Source organism: Apteryx mantelli, chromosome 3, assembly GCF_036417845.1.
Source record: "Apteryx mantelli isolate bAptMan1 chromosome 3, bAptMan1.hap1, whole genome shotgun sequence".
In the NCBI taxonomy this organism is placed as follows: domain Eukaryota; kingdom Metazoa; phylum Chordata; class Aves; order Apterygiformes; family Apterygidae; genus Apteryx; species Apteryx mantelli.
This window is the reverse complement of record NC_089980.1, coordinates 76790586-76816338: the sequence shown is the minus strand read 5'-3', so window position 1 is coordinate 76816338 and position 25753 is coordinate 76790586. Positions and strand designations below refer to the sequence as shown.

At 38.8% G+C, this 25753-nt stretch overlaps 1 protein-coding gene across 3 annotated transcripts in view; it reads left to right on the top strand.

Annotated features, from left to right (window-relative positions):
- Nucleotides 1-25753, top strand: part of ENPP1 (ectonucleotide pyrophosphatase/phosphodiesterase 1) — a 60477-nt gene that overhangs the window by 31691 nt on the left and 3033 nt on the right. The window contains exons 10-23 of one of the 3 annotated variants that reach the window (XM_067293708.1): nucleotides 485-550; nucleotides 869-941; nucleotides 2979-3087; nucleotides 4294-4425; nucleotides 5979-6010; nucleotides 7132-7259; nucleotides 8392-8461; nucleotides 13929-14016; nucleotides 17493-17668; nucleotides 18224-18275; nucleotides 21173-21264; nucleotides 22597-22732; nucleotides 23796-23876; nucleotides 24971-25103. In XM_067293708.1, the coding sequence (XP_067149809.1) occupies nucleotides 485-550; nucleotides 869-941; nucleotides 2979-3087; nucleotides 4294-4425; nucleotides 5979-6010; nucleotides 7132-7259; nucleotides 8392-8461; nucleotides 13929-14016; nucleotides 17493-17668; nucleotides 18224-18275; nucleotides 21173-21264; nucleotides 22597-22732; nucleotides 23796-23876; nucleotides 24971-25103 (1368 nt within the window). Of the gene's footprint in view, nucleotides 1-484; nucleotides 551-868; nucleotides 942-2978; nucleotides 3088-4293; nucleotides 4426-5978; nucleotides 6011-7131; nucleotides 7260-8391; nucleotides 8462-13928; nucleotides 14017-17492; nucleotides 17669-18223; nucleotides 18276-21172; nucleotides 21328-22596; nucleotides 22733-23795; nucleotides 23877-24970; nucleotides 25104-25753 lie in introns of all 3 variants that reach the window. The other 2 variants (XM_067293707.1, XM_067293709.1) reach the window with 2 other exon arrangements.

Genomic DNA, 25753 nt, shown 5'->3' with positions numbered 1-25753 from the left:
TGATCAGTCTCTCTTCTCCTACACCTTACCCGTATAGCATGGAAATTCTGATTCTTGACTGACTATCTTTTCTTTAGCAAGTTGTACATGCTCACTTGAACTTGTAGTAGGTAGCTGAATTGCTATTACTGTTGGTACAGATCAATATGCTCATTGCTGGTCTACTTCAGAAGCTGATGTGACAATCTTTTATACAGTTTATGTGATATGACAACTTACACTCAAATTGGGGGAAAAAAAATCATGAACTTTTCAGGAATGAAAACCTGCACTGTGTATGTGCCATTGCACCTTGAAATCAATGATTCTGTTTGTATGGTGAAGGAAAGCAATACTGAGAGCTTTATTCTAATTCCATTGCAGTTAATGGAGAACATTGACTTAAGTGAGCTTTAGATCAGGCACTTAACTCTTGCAGAACCACAGAAAATTAGCATAGATGGAATCTGGGAAACATGGTTGGTCTTGTATTTTTCTGATACAGCTCAATTCCATTTGAAGAAAGGGTGGTAACAGTTCTTCACTGGCTGCAGTTACCTGAAAATGAAAGGTAGGTATATAATTGCAAGTGTAAGATCCTCTTCCAGTGGTATTGTGATGAAATATTTACTTTGTTTAAAGCAGATATTGTATTTACAATACCTTATTTGTTACTCTAACAATGTCAAAATATTACTTACTGCAAACCTGTTTCTATGACTGAAACCTATTTTTATGCCTATTTTTGTTTCTCTATTTCCTCTAATGTGTCCTTCCTCCAAATGATAGTTGTTTCCAATATTTGATATCCATTGTTGAAATATTATCTTTTCAAACTGTGTCTCAATGTGTATGTAAAATATTACATTTTTGGTACTGTTTGATATAGACCACACTTTTACACTCTGTATTTAGAAGAACCAGATTCCTCGGGCCATAAGTTTGGACCAGTAAGCAGTGGAGTAAGTAATGGGTCTTTTTGTTCTGTTCTGTTTTGCTTTTTTTTGTTGTTTTTTAATTTAAAGCTCTGTTCTGATTCTATAATAAGTTTTCATAAAGCATGTTAGATAAATAACCAAGAACATGTTCAGTACACATATTAGAAAAAGATTTTGTGAACAGACAGTCAGTCCATAATTAACATCAATGCAAGGCACGTAATGAACAGGCTATTTAGTAAGTCTAAATTTTATCTTCCTTGTTTCAATAACTTTAAAATTGCAAAAGCATTTTTGGGCATACCTTGTATGTTTTTTTTAGCTACTTCTAGTAATTCTTGACATTGATTTTAAAAAAAAAAAAAAAAAAAACAGAAAGTTTTCACACTTTCAGGGTAGCAAAACCAGAGATTTTGCTAGTGATGGTCCAATTTTTGGTGGATAAGTGTTTGCATTACAATTGTCATTTGTTCTCCCATTCTGTGTGCAAAGATTAGATGAATATTGGTCTTACCTGCCTGTTGTGAGACTTCATGCCTTCTCAGAAATAGTGGTAAAAGGGAAATTCACCCATTCAGTCTGTGATGTACCCTTTGTATAAATAAGAAATCATTAGGACTGGTCAGTGTTATTGTTTTCAAGAGTATTAAACAGCCATTTATTTTTAACAAACTAAAGCAAAAATAACTCCAGAACCTTGTAGAATCCTACTGTCCTGAACTGTGAGAAGTTTTGGGGCATCTAACTGATTCCTCAGTGGTGTCAACAGTAAAAAGCTCTTGCCAACTTCTCTTCACATATGAGCAGTTACATTTTCTGTAAGAAACTGAAAGACAAATGTAATTCTGCAGTGAATTAGCAGACTACTAATTGCAGCTGCAGTGTAATGTTTTTAAACTGGTTATCCTTTTCTTTGGTTAATAAATAGATCTGAAGTTCTGTATGTCAGAAATACTCAAAGATAAGCAGTCTGAGGATTTGTAAACAGTCTCCCAAGGAGCAGCTCTCATCTCTGTTGTTCACACTGAGAAAGGCTGTTTATATTTGTAGTTCCATTTTTTTAACCAAATGACTTAGTTGAAAAAAAAAAGTTTTGTTTACTTAGCACATACTGAAAAGTAGCCCCAAATGGCTGTACTTACACAGTTAAATAATAGAGGTCTAGGAAGTGAGCCTGAACACCAGATCCCTGATCTTTAAAAATGCTGAATGGTTAGCTTGTTCCGTGGCTGTTGTCAGTCGTCTTAAACTAGCTTGTTCTATGACTAATACCCAGCCACAGTTTCAGGGAGAGTTCACTCCAGGGCCACTCCCAATTGGAAGTCTGCGGAAGACTGCTGCAGCAGGCTTGGCTTTGCCTGTTCTGTACAGTCCTCTAGTATGCTCCCATCAATGTTTGTGCTCTCAGGCTGGTTATCAGCTGTGCCCTGATAATGCAATAGGTGTCCTCAGTTTCATACTTTTAAAACACTCTGGTTGACTATAACATCATTTTCAAATGTTTTATACTAAAAGAACACATAAAAATGTGTGCCTGTGTCTTAATACAGTGTGGGGCCCAGAGAAAACTGGAACCAAGAACTATATAGTGTAGATACAGCTAGTCTACTGTAGATGGAGGTAGCCCTAAGCAGTGTAGATGCTAGCCCATCTGCAGGCTCCCACTTTTATTTAGCCATATAGATGTACCTGTTGAGTCTGTTGTCAGTAAATATACATCTAAAGGGTGCTGAACTGTGAGAAGTGGAAATGGTGAAAAAGCAAGTTTAATGGGATATTGAGAATGCTGTAGATCTCCTGTCCTCACAGTTCCTCCAGCTAGTGTGTGCTATAGGTAGTCCCCGTCATGGGTTTGGGGGTTGCAGCATAGTTGGTCAAGTCCCCCTGTGTGCTTCACCTAGGTTAGGACTGCCTCCAACCTTGAATAATCTATAGAAATAGATCATTTTTCATTGTTAGTATATACTGTTGCATTTTAAAATTATTCACTTGTTATAAAATATATATTTTTTACATTAAAGTTATTTACAGTTACTTTACATCCCTACTTTTGTCTGGCAGGTCATTTTGGCATTACAGAGAGTGGACAGCATAGTTGGGATGCTGATGGATGGTCTCAAACAACTGAACTTGCATAAGTGCCTGAACATTATTTTTATATCAGATCATGGTAAATTTGATTTTATAAAATATATCAAAATTTTGACTGGCTTTTTTTATAGAGTAATATTCTGAGCTTATACTCTTGTTTCTGGTAGCGTTAAGGAACCAGCAAATGACTATAAACTACATTCTGTATTATCAAAATGATGTAAGAGATGATCAGTGTAGGTGAGATCAGGTTATTTATTTTCAGAGGTAAAGGGGGAGGGAGTGGAGAACGTAATAGAGGGATTAAACACTTTCATTTCATATTTTATTCCAAATTCCTCCTGCCATCATTACCAGTTGATGAAATAAAATAAAAAATGGAAGTGAATTGAGAACAATGGATTTCATTTTATTCTCTTAACTAAACTGTTGCAGTGATAGTTTGTGAATTGCTGAAGAAATGAAAGTAAAAGCCACACCTTCTTTTCAATTATCACTTCCATTATCCATTATTACAAAACTGTGAATATAAAACTTCAGTTGATTTCTGTAATAGTTTTTCTATATACCTATAATTATTTCTATAATAAGCAATGAAAACCTATGTATTTTACCAATCAAATTCTTGTTTTGCTGTGTTTTTTTTTTTTCTAACAAACAAAATGTAAGCACATTTCCATGCAGCACAAAATTGACTTGCAGAACTCATTGCCACTGGGTATGATCCAGGCCAAACATCTCTTCAGGTTTACAAAGTTTTTAACAAATTAATGGAGAATAAGTTTGTCAGTGACTATCCATAAGAGTTCAAGTACAACTTCCAACTCAGGAAGTCCCTTTGATTCCTGGGAACTGATAAAGAATACAGGGGGGAAAAATCAGTCCATACCTGCCCTGCTTATTATGTATTTCCGTAGGCTAAATGGATGCTTGGTCTTAGCATTACTACTGTTCTTAGGCTTATATGACTCCTTTCCCTTCAGAGAAGAAAATTTATCCATTTATTCATTTGGAGTATCTTTTTGGGCTGAAGAAATATCTGATTGTGTATATCTGTAATGTTTTATGTTTTCTTCCATGCATCTGAGTATTTTGGTCTCCTTGGATCAGATCTTGGGGCTGCTGATTGCTGATTTAAAAAAAAAAAAAAAAAAAAAAAAAGAGGGAGAGAGAGAGACAGAAACTATATTTCTACTTTCTACAACTTGTTAAATGTTTCCTCAACAAGACTACTCCACACCAGTATTCCCATTTTTTTTTAAATAAAATTTCTTTCCTTGTGCAGGGATGGAAGCAGGGAGCTGCAGAAAAACTGCATATCTGAACACCTATCTGGACAATGTTCAAGATTTCCAAATAGTACCTGGCCCTGCAGCTCGCTTAAGACCTATTAATGTTCCAGATGAGTATTTCTCTTGTATGTAGTAGCTAAACTAATTTTTGTTACTTGGTTATGCACTTCTGTGTTTTCTGAGAACAAACTTAGGATCCACATATTCATTTGGTATACCTGAGTGAAGTTCAACAAGGGACAACCTTGACCATGATGAAGGGGGAAACACTGAGCAGTGCAACCATACTTTTAAAGACCATTTGACTTTGCAAGTCTGGAAATGCCTATACTTGATGCCTACAACTTGATTTTTTCAGGCTGCCTCAGAATGACCTGCTATAGATACTCTTGCTCTGTGAATGGCGTTGCTTTGATTCAGATATTTGGTAGTCAAGATAGCCCAAATCCCCTCTCATGTCCCACCTTATTCCCTGATTTAGGAGTTTATGTATAGAATTACTATATTTCTGACTTAGAGGAATGTTATACTGTTCTTATCTTTAAATATGGTATTATGAATATTATGATATATTTCTTTGCTATTAAAATATGCATTTTCTCCTGGTGGCCTGATGACAACATTTGAGTCAATAAGATATGAACAACCTAGTAAAAATTAGTGAACTCAGTCGAATTTTAGACCTTGATTCATTATTCAGCCCCGTTTCAGGGGAACATTTAATGCCTGCAGATTTTCTTGTTTGCTTGTTTTTCGAATGTTGAATACAGCCTTTAAGTTTTGTGAAAGTTCCTTTCTGTCTAAATTTCTGTTCTCCAACCCCCTTAAAACTCTAGGCCTCAAGCCCAGTTGCTTTAAATACTGTTTACTTAACTGCTTGATGATATTCCAAACAGTTTTAAACAAATGCAGTTCCAGGTTCTCTTTGGAAAAACAAGCTGAGGAAGCAGAAAAGCAGAGTGTCTGTTACTTCTGAAACGTGCACTGTTTTCATGAAGTAGCGTAGTTGTTTTTGTAGCACTGCATGTATCTGTGCAGGAGTTATTAATAGTTCCCTTGCAAGTGTAATCTCTTAGGTACTTTAGTCAAGCACTGAATATCAGACGCAGGGCAGGATAACTGTGTGAAACGTGGTGGCCTGTGTTATACAGAATGTCAAACTAAATGATGTAATGGTCCCTTTTGGCTTGCGTCTAAGAATCTGTGAATCTTGGATAACTTACGCTTGGCTATCTTTCTAAGGATGCTTGCCAGATAAAACTGCTTTCCTGGTAGTTCTATTTGTTTCTTTTTGTTTAGAAGTTTATTAGTAAGCGAGAGAAACCCAACTTTTGATTAGCACAGCATTTAGCTGCCTCTTTGGTGAACACTTACGTTTCAGATTCTTTTTCAAACTGTAGCTAATATACTTAAAACTTTGACTTTTTAACTAAGTAGCCAAAGAGGGAAGAGACTCTGGAAGATATTCTGAACTAAAATTTCATAAAAGCAATAACTTGTCAGCTTAGTGATTGTTGTTTGTTTTGCTCCACATGTTTTTCATCCTGGAAAAATAATTTACTTATGTTTAGAAATTGTTTGTAACTAAGCTAATTATACTATACGATTGGAATGCTTTCATTTTACATCTGATTTTTTTTAAACTTAGGTGACTAATTCTTACATATGATTCTTCCAGTTAACTATGAAGGCATTGTCAGAAACCTCACGGTAAGTATTGTCTTATGTGTTGTTCTAGCTTAATTTCTTCTGACACTTACAGATATTTTACAGTATAAGCTGTTTGCTAGGCCACTTAAATGGCATGTAGACTCAGGTGTTACTTCTTTGGATCAGTGACCTTCCATGTGTAATACAGTAAAAGAAAACAGCAAAAAAGAAACCTAACAGTAGTTGCATATGGGGGAAAGGAAGGTCAAAGTTAACACTAATAAGATGTCACATGGCTATCTGTGGTTGTGCATTAACTAAGGCTTTGTTTTCATTTCTTTTCACCAACTCTCAGCTAACACTGTATCATGTTACACTTCAAAATGAGAACTTGTGTATCTGGACCATGCTGGCTTAGGGCCAACGGAAAGTAAAATGTAGCTCCATTTCCTGGACAAGTACAAGATTTGCTTGCCTACACCTTTTTGATAAGCAACTTTGAGAGAGAACAGTGATATCTTTTTTTTTTTTTTTCAATGCTAACTTAAGGAGTTTGCTTTTTTGCTCTATACCTGATCACCATTCTCATCCCTGCACCACAGTCTGTTATCCTCTCAGTTGTGCAGACACCATCAGTAGGAGCTATGCGTTTTTTATAGATTACTTCAAATTTACGCTATTACTGTTGAGGGTTTGTTTTGTTTTGGTTTTTTTAATGATTAATGAATCTTTGCGGGGGGCAAATCTGTTTGTCCTGGAGGGACGAATCTAAAACCCCTGTGTCCCTGACTTTCTGTATTAAAGTTGTAGCATTCTTACACTGGGTAGTCTCCTACCATTTGAGTGTATCACATTATTCTTACCTAAGTGTAATACTTTATTAATTCTAAGCAATATTGTTAGGTTCTGTGCAGTCATAGGCTATAAAAAAAAAAAGAGTGAATGAAGTCTATAATCCAATATAATTATTCCTTTAATAACTGTTAAATGCAAAACCAGTCAGTTTGTTGTTTAAATAATTCATGTTTATGTGGCAGACAATATGACTCCAAACCTGATGGACTCCCATTGTCTTTAGTGAAAGTTATTGCAAATGCTTTGCCGTTGAAGTGCTTTATAAATCTGTGCATGACATAAGTTTGATTAAATGTATGTTTTACATTTTAATTTAAACGTTTCAGTGCATAGACCCAAATCAGCCTTTCAAAGCATATATGAAGCAGCTTCTCCCGAAACGTTTTCATTTTGCCAATAACGACCGAATTGAACCGGTACATTTTTATTTAGACTCCCAGTGGCAACTTGCCAGGTAAGTTATCATTTTCAGTACTGATGATATGGCCAAGAATTTCTTGTTTTCTCAAAGCTTTTCCACTCTAAGTGCTTAGAGTTCAGTGACAGCTACTGGAGCCTGTTATTCTTGTTTTAGCATAGTGAAGGGACATTGCAAACAGAAATAAGACATACTTTTCCCTACAGCTTGTAGGGAAGGGTCTGCGAAGAATCAGTTCTAAACTCACAGTTTTGGATACTCTATGCTGAGTATGCAGGCAATGGCAGGTTTTGAGGCACAAATATTAGAAACTAAGATCCCCTTTGTCAGGCCCTTGAGCACATTTTGCCATACTTTAGGAACTTCCAAAGTGAGTTGTGAAAGCTAAGCGTGTGCATAAGTAGTCTGCTTGAATCAATCTTGGGAGTGATCTACTAGCATACATCGTGCTTATTGAACATAATGTTGTCAGTAATTGCCTTACGCATTCTGATTGATGCACTTACAACTCCCAGAGTGGCATATGCTGTAATATAACTTTGTACACCTCTGTGGTACCCCAGGGCTAGAACAATAGCTCTTTTATCACATAATAATTTTTTTCAGACCATGTATTGAATACATCCTATTGTATAATGCTGAAAACATGTGCAAGTCATGCAAATCTGACTTGGGTTATTGTAACTGTACACATTTAAGCAAGAGGACATAACATATATCAGACACTATTTTTATTAGATTGTAAGATGCTCAGCTGAATGCTCCAAATTACATTATAGTGTTTATTAAAAATAAAAAAGAAAATATCTATATAATATACAATGAAGTTCTGTTACGCAGATGGCAGTGAAGTGAAAATCTGTTAATCTGAGAGCAGGTTATCCTAATCCTAAAATCCTGAGAAAAAACATTTTGTTCATGTGTCAGCTGACACTTGATTTTAAACAGCTCTAACATGGGCACTTGAGAATTCTGCAGGAATAACATCTGCAGTGAAAACTGTCCTTCTATTTTAGAGGCATTCTCTTCCAGAGCTTAAAGACTTTGTTCCCTACGAATAAGCCCCTGGAAAGTTTTTAGACAGACAAACAATGCATCATTGAATATATGTTATACTAATATGTTTTTTAAATTGTGGTGAGTTATGTAAACTGTGAATTTTTAATAGGAAACCACTTGAGATTAAATATTGCAAAGGTGGATTCCATGGCTCGGACAATCGCTTCCCCAGTATGCAGGTGAGACTTGAGAGCTTATGCTAGCTCTTATTTTTAACACCCTGTTTCTGAATGCTGTAGTTGGGGATTGTTAACACAGCTAGGCACAAACAGTCCTGGAGGTTCCTGCAGAGCATTGGTGACAACTTCTTGACACAGGTGGCGGAGGAGCCAACAAGGAGAGGTGTGCTGCTGGACCTCGTACTAACAAAGAAGGACTGGTTGAAGATGTGAAGGTCGGGGGCAGCCTTGGCTGCAGTGACCATGAGATGGTGGAGTTCAGGATCCTGCGAGGAGGAGGCAGGGCACTAAGTAGGATCATAACCCTAGACTTCAGGAGAGCAAACTTTGGCCTCTTCAGGGACCTACTTGGAGGAATCCCATGGGTTAGGGCCCTAGAAGGAAGGGGTGTTCAGGAGAGCTGGTTAATATTCAAACATCACTTCCTCCAGGCTCAGGAGCGGTGCATCCCTATGAGTAGGAAGTCAAGCAAAGGAGGTAGGAGACCTGCATGGATGAGCAAGGAGCTCCTGGCAAAACTCAACCAGAAGAAGGAAGTATACAGAAAGTGGAAAGGGGGACAGGCCACTTGGGAGGAATATAGGAATGTTGTCAGAGTATGCAGGGATGTGACGAGGAAGGCTAAGGCCCGTTTGGAATTAAATCTGGCTAGAGATGTCAAGGACAGCAAGAAGGGCTTCTTCAAATACATCAGCAGCAAGAGGAAGACTAGAGAAAACATGGGCCCTTTGCTGAATGGGGTGGGTGCCCTGGTGACGAAGGATACAGAGAAGGCAGAGTTACTGAATGCCTTCTTTGCTTCAGTCTTTACTGCTCAGGCCAGCCCTCAGGAACCCCAGACCCTGGAGGCAAGAGAGAAAGTCTGGAGAGAGGAAGACTTTCCCTTGGTGGAGGAGGATTGGGTTAGAGATCATTTAAGCAAACTTGACACCCACAAATCCATGGGCCCGGATGGGATGCACCCACGAGTGCTGAGGGAGCTGGCAGATGTCATTGCTAAGCCACTCCCCATCATCTTTGAAAGGTCATGGAGGACAGGAGAGGTGCCTGAAGACTGGGAGAAGGCCAATGTCACCCCAGTCTTCAAAAAGGGCAAGAAGGAGGACCCAGGGAACTACAGGCCAGTCAACCTCACTGCATCCCTGGAAAGGTGATGGAGCAGCTCATCCTGGAGGCCATCTCCAAGCATGTGGAGGAAGAGAAGGTGATGAGGAGTAGTCAGCATGGCTTCACCAAGGGGAAATCATGCCTAACCAATCTGATAGCCTTCTATGATGGAATGACTGGCTGGGTAGATGAGGGGAGAGCAGTGGATGTTGTCTACCTTGACTTCAGGAAGGCTTTTGACACTGTCTCCCAAAACATCCTCATAGACAAGCTCAGGAAGTGTGGGCTAGATGAGTGGACAGTGAGGTGGCTTGAGAACTGGCTGAATGGCAGAGCTCAGAGAGTTGTGATCAGCGGTGCAGAGTCTAGTTGGAGGCCTGTAGCTAGCGGTGTCCCCCAGGGGTCAGTACTGGGTCCAGTCTTGTTCAACTTCTTCATCAGTGACCTGGATGAAGGGACAGAGTGCACCCTCAGCAAGTTTGCTGATGATACAAAACTGGGAGGAGTGGTGGATACCCCAGAGGGCTGTGCTGCCATTCAGGGGGACCTGGACAGGCTGGAGAGGTGGGCAGAGAGGAACCTCCTGAAGTTCAACAAAGGCAAGTGCAGGGTCCTGCACCTAGGGAGGAACAACCCCATGCACCAGTACAGGTTGGGGGTTGACCTGCTGGAAAGCAGCTCTGCCGAGAAGGACCTGGGAGTGCTGGTGGACACCAAGTTAAGCATGAGGCAGCAATGTGCCCTGGTGGCCAAGAAGGCCGATGGTATCCTGGGGTGCATCAGGAAGAGTGTTGCCAGCAGGTGGAGGGAGGTGATTCTCCCCCTCTACTCAGCCCTGGTGAGGCCGCATCTGGAGTACTGCGTCCAGTTCCGGGCTCCCCAGTACAAGAGGGATGTGGCACTACTGGAGCGAGTCCAGCGAAGGGCTACAAAGATGATTAGGGGACTGGAACATCTGTCATATGAGGAAAGGCTGAGAGCGCTGGGCCTGTTTAGCCTGGAGAAGAGAAGGCTGAGAGGAGATCTTATTAACATGTACAAGTATCTGAAGGGAGGGTGTCGAGAGGATGGGGCCAGACTCTTTTCAGTGGTGCCCAGCGACAGGACACGAGGCAACGGGCACAAACTGAAACACAGACAATTCCATCTGAACATGAGGAAATGCTTTTTCACTGTGAGGGTGACAGAGCACTGGAACAGGTTGCCCCGAGAGGTGGTGGAGTCTCCTTCTCTGGAGATATTCAAAACACGCCTGGATGCAATCCTGTGCAACGTGCTCTAGGTGACCCTGCTTGAGCAGGGGGGTTGGACTAGATGATCTCCAGAGGTCCCTTCCAGCCTCAGCGATTCTGTGATTCTGTGAGACCTGTGACACTATTCCCTCTGTAATTCCCTCTATAACTGCTATTGTGATGGTGCTGGGTAACCCACACTGGAAAAATTCCATTATGATAGGTGTTGGGCAAAAACCCAGCAGGACTTGTTCCAAGAGATCTGACTGTGCAGGTGAGGGCATAAAGGCATGCCAAGCTGTTTTGTTTTTATGTTAAAAGCAGGAACAGGCAATTTAAGAATAGTTTTCAAATACAAGGCTCATAGTGTCATAGGAGAATTCAGGTTGGAAGGGACCTCAGGGGTTCGCTAGACTAACCTCTCTCTCAAAGCACAGTCAGCTGTGGTCAGACCAGGTTGTTCAGGATTTTGTCCAGTTGGGTCTGGAAAACCTCCAAGGATGGAGACTGCACAACCTCTCTGGACAGCCTGCTCCACTGTTTGACTGTTCTCATGGTGAAAAAAGTGTTTCCTTATACCCAGCGTGATCCTCTTGTTTCAATTTATGTCCATTGTCTCTCAATCTCCCACCATGTAGCACTGTCAAGAGCCTGGCTCTGTTGTCTTGGTGACTCCATCGTAGGAGCTGAGGGGGCTACTGTTAGGTCCCCCTGAAGCAGCCTCTTCTCCAGGCTGAGTAAGCCCTTCTCCCTCAGCCTCTCCTCACAGGGCGGGAGCTTCAGCCCCCAACCATCTTGACCCTCTGCTGAATTTGTGATGAACTTGTTTATTGATGTCTTCCTTGTATTGGGGATGCAGTATCTAGATGTGGTGTAATGAGTACTTGAGTAGAGAAGGATAATCACTTCCCTCTACCTCCTGGCTGAGTTCATGTTTATACAGCTCAGGATGCTGTTGGCTGCCCTTCCTGCCAGGACACGCACCTGGCTCATGTTCAGCTTACTGTCTACTAGGTCCCCTGGGCCCTTTCCAACAGAGCTGTTCCGTAGCCAGTCAGTCCCCTGGCTGCTAAAGGCTACTCTGTTCTTTGTGTCCAGGATGCCTAAGACAAGAAACAACAGGTTTAAGTTACCATAAAGAAGAGTTTGCTTGATTATTAGAAAACTTCATTTTCTTTTTCACCAGTAAAGAATAAAATAGTTTGCCTTGGAAGGCTGTGGAACTTCCATATAGGGATTCCCTTTCAAAAATAGCATAATTACTATTGATTCTGTCTCTTGCAAAGGTTGACTAAATGACCTCCCAACTTGGCAGTTCTGCTATTTCATGATAAAATATGTAACGCTGTTTTGAGGTAGCCCTGTTCAATAGAGAGCATATCAATCATGTTTAAAATGAGAACAGAGTCCTCCAAATCACCTCTTTAGAGAGGAACAGGAAAGGATTATAGGACGTTAAACAAGGGCTTGGGAAATATTCATTGAGATCCTAGTCAAGCCCATCTAATCCTGTATTCAAAAATTTATTTAAAATACATTTCATAAAAAGACAAATGTAGTCCAAGCATAAGAGTTCTATTTTAAAAGCCTTATTTTTTCATGTCTTGTGGAATTATGTAATATTTTTTAGTTAATGAAAGCCTTTATTAAATAATTTTGTTCACCTTTCCAGACCTACTCTTTTCCCCTGATTTGACAATGTAAAATCTGGTGGTAAGGTGGTAATAATGCATTAAAAACAACAATGCCACATGATGCCACCAGTTTAGTATATTCTCTCTCTGTTGCTGTTTCACTGTGTTAAATTTTTTCAATGGGTTGACTTTATGTCAGATTTGGGACTGTCAGTTCATAGCATTCCTACTTGGTCTTAAACCAGGTATAGTTTATCCTTCTGTGGCTAGTGTTATACCGGCATAATTTTATACAGTGTAATTGGCTAATTCAACAGAAATGAGACAGTATGTTCCTGCCTCAACTGGTGCAAATTAGCCCTGAATAAATTATTAGCGCACAGATTTTGGTTGCAATAGTTGTAGAATGACAACTGCCTGCCTTATGTTTAAATCTCAAAAAAGTTAGTTGAGTTTAGCCTCTTCCACACGGATAGGAAATCTGAGACAATAGCATTGTTTGCAGAGATCTTACCAGGAAGATGCTGTAGAATGCAAAGCCTCCATTGCTCATCCAGTATCTTTACACCACAGATGGTTGTAGTCTGTTTCACTAACTTTAAAAAAAAAAAAAAAAAAAAAAAAAAAAAAAAAAAGCTGAATATTTCAGGATAAGTTTAAAAATCATCATCTTGGCAGCAGTTGAGTTGAAGCGGTTGCTGCCCTTGCCTCCTTGTTCTCAAATCTGCACAGATCCCTACTGTATGCTAGTGCAAGCTTTTCTGTGGCTGTAGAGTTAAGTAGGTCGAGGAACTGAACCAAATGAAAAAGAGCCAGCAAAAAAAAAAAAAAAAAAAATTTTTTTTGTGCTGGCTGAGTTCCTGGATCAGGTTCATTGTATGGCTACACAATTGCTTGTGCCAGCGCAGCTCAGGAAGTGGTGCAAGGAGAAGAATGAACAGCTGCAAACCAGGGCTAGGAGCTGGGACTTCCAGCTGGCTTAAGCCATTTAAAGCATCACTACCGATAAATGTTTATGCAGCCTCAGATTAAAAACTTCCAAATTATTTACAGGACAGGAAAATGATAGTTATTTTGGCTCAACATTTTCTATTAAATCTCTTAAAGTAATTTAATTTTAAGAAAATTAATTTAACTTGTTCAAAAGCAGGGAAGAGAGCAAGGTACTTCATAAATGACTGCAGTCAATTTTTTCATAAATGACTGAAATAAATGAGGCAACAACAAGTCAGAATCAAGTTTCCTAATATTTATTTACTACTATTTTTCAAATTATTATTCAATCTTTTTAAAATACCTATGATTAGACATTTTCTTGGAAAAATACATTTTTTAATTTTTTTTAAGAAAGACCTGCATCTGACTTAATCCATATTATGTTGCTAAAGTAAAGATGAAAGTTCTTGGAAGAAAATGCTGTCAGAGTGCAAGAATATTTTCCATTCTAACCTATCTGAAAAAGAGTTCCACTTTAACTTTCTCTGTAAATCCTAGGCTATGTTTATTGGCTTTGGACCGGGATTCAAGTTTCGTACTCAAGTTGATCCGTTTGAAAATATTGAAGTCTATAATTTGATATGTGGTAAGTACAGTCTTCTTTTTCAGTAAAACATAATCTTTAGGTCATTATATATATTTATATATATATATATATATATATAAAAATATATTTAAAATGAACATTTAAGTGCTTGTAGAAATTTGTCCTTAAGGCTTACTGCTGCTTTTCCCAAATAAAGTTTTTTGTATTTCTGAGAAAGATCCAACTTGTAAAGGACTAACAGATGACTGGGCTATACCTGTCACTCCTGATACCTGTCTTTTCCACTGATTACTGTTTATGTTCCACAGACTCTGAGTTTTCCAAAACTGACACTTTGCTAGCCATTACTAAAACTGACTACTTCATAATCTCTCTCCCATCAAGAGGGGGCCCTTCCTTTCTCTCTCATTTTGAACTAAAGGCTTAATTCAATATTAAATTAATCACTCAGGTGACCTTATTTGGGCAGTGTAATAAATAATGAGCACAGTAATGAGTATGGGTTCAGCTGCTAGGCAGCTCATTTCCAGAAGGTCTGAGTCATGTGTCCCCCTCCCCCCCATTAATACATTTGATCAATTCCTTGTACATTCTGTCATATATTTTCTTATTTTTTTCTTTCACCATGTTTTTAATTTTTTAGTTACTTGATTTATGTATTTTTTTACATTTAGTTAATTAAAATCTAGATTTTTAATTTTTATTTACCTGTTCCAGGTAATAAACCACCTCCCAAATTCATTATTGTCCGTGTCACTTGTTCCATTTTTGTATTGTATCTTTTAATATTAGATTTGGATGTTTCCCCATCTGTTCTCATTGTTTAATTCCACAGCTGTTTCAAATAGACCTTTTTTGTCTTTGGACTGCAGGCATCTTACTTGTTAGTCTGTAGTCCCATGGCCTGAGTCTCATTCTAAAGCTCATTGTCTCTACTGTAGCTATGCAACTAAAATCAAGTTTCCCGTTCCTCACACTTACATGGGATCACTGTAGAATTCATAATTAATTTCTATTTCATGCGGTCTGCTTGTGTACCTGATACTTACTGACAGCACTCTCCACATACGAATTTTATCGGATAAATATTTACTTTATTTTCTGTCATGGTACAGTTCACTGCCCCGAAGATGTGGGTTTTCTTTCTGCAGATTAGACACCTTGCTGCGCTCCTTTGCTTTCCACTCAAATACAATGTCCCTTACTCCCTGTTCCTTTGACCCTTTTCCTTCTTCCTGTATTTCATGGTTTTCAAAAAGTCTATCATGTAGTTCTCCCACCTTCTGATTTCGTTTATTCCCCTTGAGGTCTTCACCTGTTTTCCATTATTTCCTGCATCCTTCTCTCTCTTGCCAGGGTCCATACTTGCTCTAACACCTGCTTCTGTGAGAGACAATATATTACCAAAAGATTTGATCGAGAAAGCACTTAATGGGAACACTGCACATGTTTGAGATCAGTGGCAATACTCAGGTACTCTATGTTTAAACAATGTGTTTAAATTCTTTGCTGGAATGGGAAACAGAGGCCATTGTGAGGAAGCCTGTGTCTCACACCCTTGTATGCTTTATGTCATGGTTGATTTCCTTGAACCGTCTTCTCATTCTGCGCTGTTCCATCCTGTGTATACTGCATGGGAGGGGTAGAGTCCTTGCTGGCATCTTGGTGAAGCAAGTTCAGTGACAGGTCAGGTATTTCAAGTGCAGTCACATAGGTCTAGATTTCCTCCATCGTGTGTGGAAAGAGTTGAAGAATAGAGAGTGCAAAAGCCAGAATGTTAACCGTCTGATAGAAAACGATGAGGTGAGGCAACTTACTAAACCTTCTCCTTTCCCACGACTTGGGTGCCTTCTTCTGGACTGTAGGAAGGCACCTTCTTTCACATGTCATTTGGGGCCCTAGAATCCTCACAGAAGTGCCTGACTGTACCTTCTAGCAAAATGTAGCCAGGGAAGGGAGATTTTCTCCTTTTCATGCAGCACCTCAACATTTCAGGCATGAGCACCAGATATGTACAACTGATTGTCTTGTCTAACTCAGGGAATTTCAACTCATGTTTTCCAAGAGGGTGTCCAAATTGCCAGACTTAAGGTTTTCTGGGGCATTGTGAATGCCTGGACACTCCATTTTTTAATGATAGGAAGATAGTCAATGTAGTTTAGTTGTTGAATTGGGGGCCTGAGTTCCAGGCTTGGTTCTGATTTAATTTTTCACTGTTTTGTGTGATGTGTTCATTTGAACAGTAACTGCTAGGCTTAGAAATCTTGTCTTATTCTCCTTCCCAAAGCAAAACAGCTTCAGCTGGTGGGAATGACATTAACATACCTTAGAGTGTCACAGTGCAGAAAGAAGTGTGTTCTGTTCACCCACAGAGAAAGGAAAGTTCAGTTCTGAACTCCTGTGCTCTGGGTGAGTGATCTAGCCACCAAGCTTTTGGATAAAAGAGTGTTTCATCAGCTGCTGTGTTTTGAAAACATTTTATTTCATAGGTTTAGTATGAGTACAAATATCTAAATGGGGGGTGTCAAGAGGATGGGGCCAGACTCTTCAGTGATGCCCAGCGACAGGACAAGAGGCAACGGGCACAAACTGAAACACAGGAAGTTCCATCTGAATATGAGAAGAAACTTCTTCACTGTGAGGGTGACAGAGCACTGGCACAGGTTGCCCAGAGAGGTTGTGGAGTCTCCTTCTCTGGAGATACTCAAAACCCGCGAGGATGTGATCCTGTGCAACGTGCTCTAGGTGACCCTGCTTGAGCAGGGGGGTTGGACTTAGACAATCTCCAGAGGTCCCTTCCAACCTCAGCCATTCTGTGATTCTGTGAGTATGAGTGGAGGAACAACAAATCCATGAATCCTAGTCAGGATTAAGCGTGAGAGAGGGCTTGATCTATTCGGCGTCGTGAAAACATCTAAAGTGCAGCTCTTTAGTTGCTTGAGTAACTTTCATGTCAGAGATTTAGCATTTGTGAGATACAGATGTTTTCATGGTTAGATCCCACTTGTGAATTTTAAAGCTTAATGCTTTGGACCTAAATGACAAGTAGAACCTATGTTCTGCCTCTTATGGCTTTACTCTGTAGTGATAATTGTTAACTGAGGCTTATGCATTAACTTCCAGATAGTTAAAAAAAAAAACGCCCCCCCCCCCCAGCTTAATTGTTACTTAGCCATCGGCTTCATGTGCCCGAGATTCACTTTCTATCCACTACTGCAAATTCGGATGCTGCAAGTTCATTTCCCATTAGATGTAAGCCTCTTGCATTTTTTGTTCTTGTTCTCTCCCTCCTTACAAGTAGACTAATTACCATCCTGAGCCCTAGCTAAGAACATATGTGCTTACTGTTAAAGGGGTTACATTGCTTTCTCTTTTGGCTGATATGAATAGCAAGCAATGCAGCATTATTGACTCACCCGTACCTGTAACCATCCATAATTGTAATCACAGTTTAAATTGTAATACAGCAGTGTGGCCTTTTTCATCTCATTAATGTCTTTTGAATTCTTTCATAGATTTGCTTGATTTGAAACCAGCCCCAAACAATGGCACTCATGGACGCCTAAACCATCTTTTAAGGAACCCTGTTTATACCCCCCACAATCCCAAAGAAATAAGCCATCCTTCTGAATGCTCTGCTGTGGGACAAAGAACCTTTTCAGTGAGCCTTGGCTGCTCCTGTAAGACTGCTGTAAGTACTGAAATGGTTAAAGTTGTGGAGGCAGGGGTCTGTGTTGTATTCAAACAATGAAACTGTGGATTCTCTAGTGTTTGTTTACCTTGTAACTTTGCTGCCATGGTTCTGATCCAGTACTAATTGGTATCAAAATCAGATCTTTGCATGGATTACTGGGGGCTAGTTGCATTTGTGTATTCATTTTTGCCATTTGCTCATGTAAAGTCATGTCCAGCTCTGAAGAGCCTGGAAAATGCTCCAGAGGCAAACTTTGCTGGGGAAAGCATTAAGTTCTTGCTTCCTTCACTAAATTATGTGGAATTTCCCTTCTGTGAATGTGTTGTGTGTTTGGGCTGCGGTTTTCAAGACTGTAGATTTGTCTGTGGCAAAAAGATTCTGCAAATTCTGCACAGCTCATCTGCAGTAGACATCAGTGAGAGTTCCATATATGGATAACTTGCAAGACAAACATGTTACATTTGTTACTTTACTGTAAGCATAATAATGGCTGGTAATGTGCTTTATAAAAGAGAGTAGAATCTCAGTGATTTTTTTCTTTCATAATTATAGGGCTTACCAGTAAGGGATTTTCATCAGCGTTTAAATCTCAGTGCAACAGAAGGTAAGAATTTTAGATAGTAAAAGAAAATGATAACAAAAATATAAGAATGTTTAAAAATATAAGATGTTTGATGTCTAAACTTCTCAACATCTCAAGTACATGAGGTAAAAGTTTCTTTAAACTATTCACTAACACTGTAGCTCTAATATTAGTGGTTCAAATACAATCCTACTGAACTGTTTGTTCTAAAATAGATGTTTATCTTTATGCATGTATATTTGCTACATGTGTTACCTGATACATTTGAATTTTCTAGCTGTAAGTAATGAGCATTCTGGCATGGGAATCAAGTGGTATATGTCAGAGTATCTGATGAGAAATCCCTGTAACTACTGACATCATGATGGCAGCATACTTTCAGTGAAGCATAAAGGGTATTTTACATGGTCTAGCAGTTAAGATCTGAAGTTGTTGCTTGTTTTACTTAAGCTGCATTTCACTCCTGTGAATATACATGTGGCATGGTTGAGCTGCAGCTTGTAAGACTGTAGATTTGCTCATGACTCACAAACGAAATATACTATTCTGAGCACAAAGCAGCTAAGACAGAAAATAAATCATGAAAACTGTAAGTCACAATGGAACGTAGCTCTTGGTGCTAATACCTCAAAAGATGAAATCAAGATGATTAGGTTGTCAGAAATAGTGATAGGCTGATACAGACCTTGCCATGTGTTTGTTCATAAAACCTTGTTGTTTCTTATGCAAATAAATTCTGTATTTGGCTGCATCTAACTGTAGCTCACTATTAAGAAATGGAGTTATATGCCAGCTGCAGACAGGATCCAGCAGTTGTTGTTTATTCAGGCCTAATTTAAGGCTTCTGTTGATTTGTGTAGTTTGTCCTGGCACAAAAAAGCGGGTTAGAGTTTTCTTGAATCTTTCCCATGAACAACAAGACACTGTTTTAAAATGTGTCCCAGAACCATCATAAAATCATTCTTTCAATGTTGTAACACTCATGAGAACAACAAAATGAAATCCAGTTAGCAAGATACAGAAACATGTGCCTTCACTTAAGCATGGAAGTAATTTCACTGATCTTGACTGTCTACTAATAAATAGGAGGAAGCCTGAGTGTGTTCCCAGAAACAGCCTTGAAAAAATACGTCAAGGCTAGGCACATAATCGTTTTAGTTCCCTTTTGAAGAAATATAAACTCAAGGCTCTTATCCTAAATTTTTTGAAGACAGGAATTTGGCTTGGATCATCAGTGAGAGCTGGCTTAGCACTGGTCTTAATAGTAGTAGTTTGCTTTTAAGTTGCATGAACTGTGCATTTGCTAAGGAGATATGAAAGACATTATCACAGATGAAAGAATTCCAGTAACCAGCCTAAATACTCCTTAAAATTATTTAGTTTTAGTAACCTTTATAGGCATATCCTCTTACTGATTTTCATAGCTTGACAGCCTTATAAGAGCAATGAAATATTAACTATATTTGTAGTTTCATTTTAAAAAAAGTAAAGTGTTGGCCTTTTCCCTCATCAGTAGAGAAATAAATGTCATAATCTTGATGTTTTTTGTGGTGTGGAATCACTGTGAAATAATTTCCAGTATTCATTATTTTAAAAGAGGAAAGAATTGGACCCAATTGCCTTGAAATTGTAGAACTACATAATTTGTGGATGGCAGTGATTTATTTAATGGAAAATATACTTTGAAGGCCTTGGTGCCCTTCTTTGTAATTCCAGTCAGATAACAGTTGACTGAAAACTTTGGCATTTTCAACAGAAAAGTAGTATTTTTATTATTTTGAAATATTTTCACGATGTGCTAGTTTTCCTCAGAGTTTTTATTTTACATCAGAGAACTTGAAAGTTGAAAACATTACTTTTTGTTTGTTTCCAGTTGGCAAAAATTAAAATATTGAGTGTTTTGATGAAATTGAAATCTGCCTTGGGGGAAAAAAAGGCTGAAATTTTCTGCTGACATTTTTTGACTGCAGCATATGATTGCAGGAACATGTGTTTCTTATGACTTTTTTTAAAGATAAATGGTATTGACCCTAAAGTAATTCTCTTGTTAAATCTGCTTTTCTCTTCAGCTTCTGTCTAACAACTTCCCTTGTTCTGATCCCACATAGCTTCTTTCTGATACAGTTTTAAAGGAATGTCTTCACTCCTCCATTGGATGCAGTAGTTGGCCAATGAATGTAAGCAGGCAGTGTCTTAGACACAGGTCTGCCAGAAACCCTGCGCATCTATCTGCGCATCTGCACAACTGTGTTGAGTGATATCATACATAAAACATTTGTACATTTCTTTTGATATATGCAGACTTTAAGAGATTTGGTCTATGACAGAGGGAGAGGAAGAAGGAAGGTTTTTTTGATTATGGCAGTTATTCTAAAGCAAGCTCATGCACATCTGAAAATCTAACCATTATATTACTGTATTATTTGCTTAAATCTCTATATTTCTTAGTCCTTTAAATGTCACTTTGAAGTACAACTTTTGGTTTCCACTAAAATAGGCCTTCAGCAGATTTCAAATCACATTAATTGCTTACTGTCCCACCTAACCATTAAGTAAAAGTAGCTTCCACATTAAATATTTAAATCGATTCACAAAGTCAATTAAGACCAACTTTGCAACTTAGATTCATCTGCTGCTTTAAATGGCAAAATATTTTATTTTAAATGGGAAGTTCAGTTCCACGGTGTAAGTTTACGTGATAGATATCATTATTTTACTTTATACTGAAATGTCATTTAATGTATTGCCTTGTCACAGGAATCATACCTTTGATACAAGAATGAAACTTTTTTGTTCCATTACTTTGACTTCTTTGTTTGACAATTGGAAATTTGGGCAAAACTTAGGCGTACAGAACAAGAAGGTGCTTAACAACCAGTATCTATTGAACTTGTAACACACGCTTATTTCTGCTCCAGGTAAGAATATAGAGAAACGTACTTTGCCCTATGGACGGCCCAGGGTTCTGCAGAAGAGACATAATTACTGCCTCCTTTACCATTACCATTATGTGAGTGGATACAGCAAGGATTACAAAATGTCTCTGTGGAGTGCATACACTGTTAACAGAGATGTAAGTGTCTGAAGGAAGGTTAGAAGCAACCTTGAAAGGGAAAAAGTTGGAATGTCAGTTATTCCTAAATGCCTATTACTGCTGCTCATGATATTCTCTCCCAGGGAACTATTTAGAGCTACAGGGGATATAAAGAGGATTCTTGTATGAGCTTCTCTTCCTTTCCCTTGTATTAATAAGGGTTGGCTTTGACTCCTTCCCCTTGCTTGGGGTGAACTGCAGTCTTGCTTCCAGAACCAAGCAGATCCAGTAGGAACAGTGAGGAGCCTGGGAATTCCTTGTAGCCATAACCATTGATACAGAGGCCCTATGAACCTGCTTGGCCATGTAGGTCTGCTACAAAATGCTGCCAGTGCTATCCTTAGTCTTGTCTCAATGCAGGTTTCATGGTCTCAAAGCAGTGTTCATGGTGCAGCAGGGCCCTTTGGAAAAGATAATCTCCGGGCTATCTAGAGCGACATTCATGCCTTGATCCAATTGTTCTATCAGAAAATTATCTTGATGAAAAAAGAGAAACTGATGGAGAAAAATCTGGTCTTTGCTATCCTCAACCTATGCTATGAAGTGCGTGTTCGTATAGAACACTGATCTTGTGAATGAAAGTTTTTCAGGTTGCTTTTCCCATTCAGAGAAAATTTAGATGCCATATCATGTTTAAAAGAAATTAAAACAGTAGAGGATACTTTTTGGTTTGATTACTTGGGGGTCATAAATTTTAAATAATGACTGTTATAAGTAAATCAGACTATACTATGGCAAGATTTGCTTGATCCTAGATATTTTGTGAGGTTAGTGGCATGAAACAACCAGTTTCTGTAGCAAGTTGCACAGTGGAGAGAGATGGCTAACAACACATCTGGCTGCCTCTGATTCTCAGTCCTGAATGAATGGGTGTATTTATAACAGATCAGATTTGAAATAGTCCATAAAAAATAAAATCCTGTACTGCAAATTTACTTTGCCCCCACAACTCCTCCCTAACTGTGATCACGGGTGTCTTTAACTGGCACATCTGGGTTTCCTTCTGGAAGAAGTTCTTCCCAGCTCAGTGTAAATTCTGCAGTTCACTTTATAAAATATATGAAATGGGGTGCGGGTTGTTTTCCTCTGGCAAAATATGGAAACAACTCTTGCACCTTACAGTTAAGTCTCTTCATACTATTAAAGGCAATTGCAGCTAAATATTTAGAGTTTTGTTGTCCCCCACACTACAGAATTACTGTGAGTCAGCTCTACATATTACCAATGATACTTTCTTCTTTTCAATAGGACAAATGGGCTTCTGCTACAGAAGATATCTCCAGCTGCTTACACAAGGATGTTCGTATTCCTCTTAATCATAACCAGACATGTTCATTTTACAACAGTCATCCTCAGCTAACCTATGGATTCCTTTCTCCTCCAAGTAAATACATTGCCTTCCTTCTACAACATATCTGACATACAACATATCTTACATAATTTGCAATGTTGTAGGTGCATTCTTTTATAGGTGTTCCTGCTAATTAATTGGAGTATGAAGCAGTGATTGCTGAATTATCAGCTACATAGTCCACTTCCTTTGGCAGCTCACTTTATCATATGAGAAAGAATAACACTGCAGGCAGTTGGCAGGATGCCCAAGGTCCTTTAATACTTCATGAAAGCTTATTAATGTGTCAGATTTCAAAAGTGACATCTCATAGAAGAAACTGGAAGGAACGTGTATACATTGAAACAAGTCTGACAAATTGCAAATTCACTTCATATGACAGGCATTAGTTGGAACTATCCAAAGTAAAATTTAATGATGCTTCCTTAACTTAAAAACAGCCTTGATAAGTTTGTTTCATATTTGAAATATACTATTGTATACCACATGTGGTCTTCAGTAAAATGATTCCGTGTTTGGTCTGAAGAATGTAGATCTGGTTCTCAGACATCTTGAAAAATGTTTAGCTGTTTAGAAGCATTTAGAAATATTTGGGAGTAAATTGTGTGTGAACTGTTGCTGACCTGATTTGGGAGCATTTCACATTGACTTTACTGCATAAAGTACTGAGTAGTGGATAACTTAAACATTCACATCAAGTTCAAAAACATAATTTGCAAAGTTCAGATAGAGCTCATACTTTTGCACCTAAATTCTGCAGGCAGAACACCTTGGTCGGACACTCATGAAGTGATTTAGAGATTAAGGAAGGGGATGAAATTCAAAAGCCTGTTCTGATGTTTTTAAATCTCATGGAAATGTGTCCATTTTATATCTGACAAGTGCAATTACAGTTGCTGCTGATAAGGTTATTTTATCTAGGACCTGATTCAGCATGTACTGAAGTTAGCACTTAGTCCTACATCAGCTTTGAAAAGAAAAGTCAGGTCAGCCCCACCTTAACATTGTTACACTGATCTTCAAACTTGCATGAAGTTGGCATTTTCATGCTCTTAAAGTAACAAATCCAATCAATAATTGCTTTTTTATTTTTTAGATTTGTTGACAGATGCAAAGAAACCTCACTATGCCGCCTTACTTACCAGCAACATTGTGCCAATGTATCCTGCATTTAAAGGTATTTTATTTGTATGCATATTAATATGCATGTTTGAATGCAAGAAACTGCTGATTTTGCTTACTTCCAAATCATGCAAAGGATCCTTGATTCAGCTGCCTTTGTAAATTAAGACCTTCCCACACTATGGACTCCTTACATCAGTGAAAATTTTCTTGAAGTTGGATCATCAGTCTTGTGAAAAACGTCTCATCATTGTGAGCTCATGATTCCTAATCAATTGGCTCATTACACAAAAGCCTAGTATAAACATCTTCATTTAATATCCATGATGTTTTTTGTTCACATTTTCCTACCTACACAGGGTTTTATACGGAGTGTCTTCTAGAGAACCCAGTTACCAGTTACATAATTAATGTGCGTTAAAATAATTTCCAGTTTAGGAATGCCTCCAAAACTCAGATGAGTTTCCAAGAGGGAGTCTGTGGTCTCAGTCACTAAGGAAACAGGAAAATAATCATGTCTCTATTAGGGAAGCAGGGGAGACCTGGACTTACCGGGGTGAGAGTGAACATGTGATGGTGGGCTGAGGGAGTTCAAGCATATTCCTGGGGAAAAGAAAGAGGAATAAGTATGGCACTTCCTCTGGGCAGAAGAGATCTCCTTTTGCATAATGGAGCAGTGGTCCACTCTTAACCCTAATTAACAATGTCATAGAGGTAAGGAGAGGTTTCAGGTAAATCTAAACTGAGGGACTTGGAAATACTTCCTGGCTTGTGGAAGTGGGGGTACCTGCTGGCCATGCTAACTTGAAAATGGGGCAAGATACAGGCAGGCATGTTTTTCTCTCACCTTCTTTCCTCTAGCCTCTGCATGTCTTCATTTCCATGGAAAGAAACCCAAGATCACAAGGGAGCCTAGCTGTGCCTCAGTCAGATCGCTGGTTAGGGTGACTGTGAGACCAGAATACCAAGAGATACTGCAGTGCATGCTGCTGCTCAGCTAGATGAAGCCTTTGAAAACTATAAACGCCTGTATAACTTAGTTTCGTAGCTTATCATGTCTGTCTGTATTCTACTGAAAACTCTCTGTGCAGTTATTTTAAGAGCTTCTACTCTGAGATAATGCGTGCCACTTCCATTATTGTGTTTCAGTGTTATGGAACTACTTCCATCAAACCCTGTTGCCTGAATATGCTGCAGCCAGAAATGGTGTCAATGTAGTCAGTGGTCCTGTGTTTGATTATGACTATGATGGGCTCTATGATACCTTGGAAAAGGTGAAAAGGTACAAATCTTTCACATTCTAATGCTTTGCTTCTTTCCTTCATTAGTGATCACAAAGTTATGATCCTTGTTATCAAAGAAAGTGTGTTGCCAAGACAGGGCTCTTGGCAGGTTATAGCAGTAGCGAGAGAGCCAGTCAAATGGCCCTAAACAGATACAGAACTGTAAAGCTAAGAGATAAACAACAAACACAACAAGAAAAAACACCCTAGAAATATGGTATCCTAAAACCTGAAAGTAAAGTGTAAGAGAAGCAGTTGTATTAGGAGTAATGTCTGTTAACCTGAAATCTTATGACATTGCCTCTAGAAGTGGAAGAGGCAAGAGCTTATCCTTAGTATCACAGTTGATACTTCCTGAGTCTGGGTAGCTGGCAGTGTTTCACTACTAAGTTGTCAGTACAAATACACTAGTTACTTCTAGTTAGCAAAATTGGTTCAACCTATCGGACAGATGACTCAGGCTGAACTGTCAGCTCAACTGTCTGCTCTACATTCTTACATATTTTTATGAAATCGCAGTTTCTCCTTGTCATACCTTGTGAAACTGATTTTTCAGATCAGCCTACAAGCCAAACCTGATTTGCAAAATTGTAATCTGGGCTTCAACTTCAGTTGTAATCTTGGCATCAACTTTGATTACAGCTGAAAT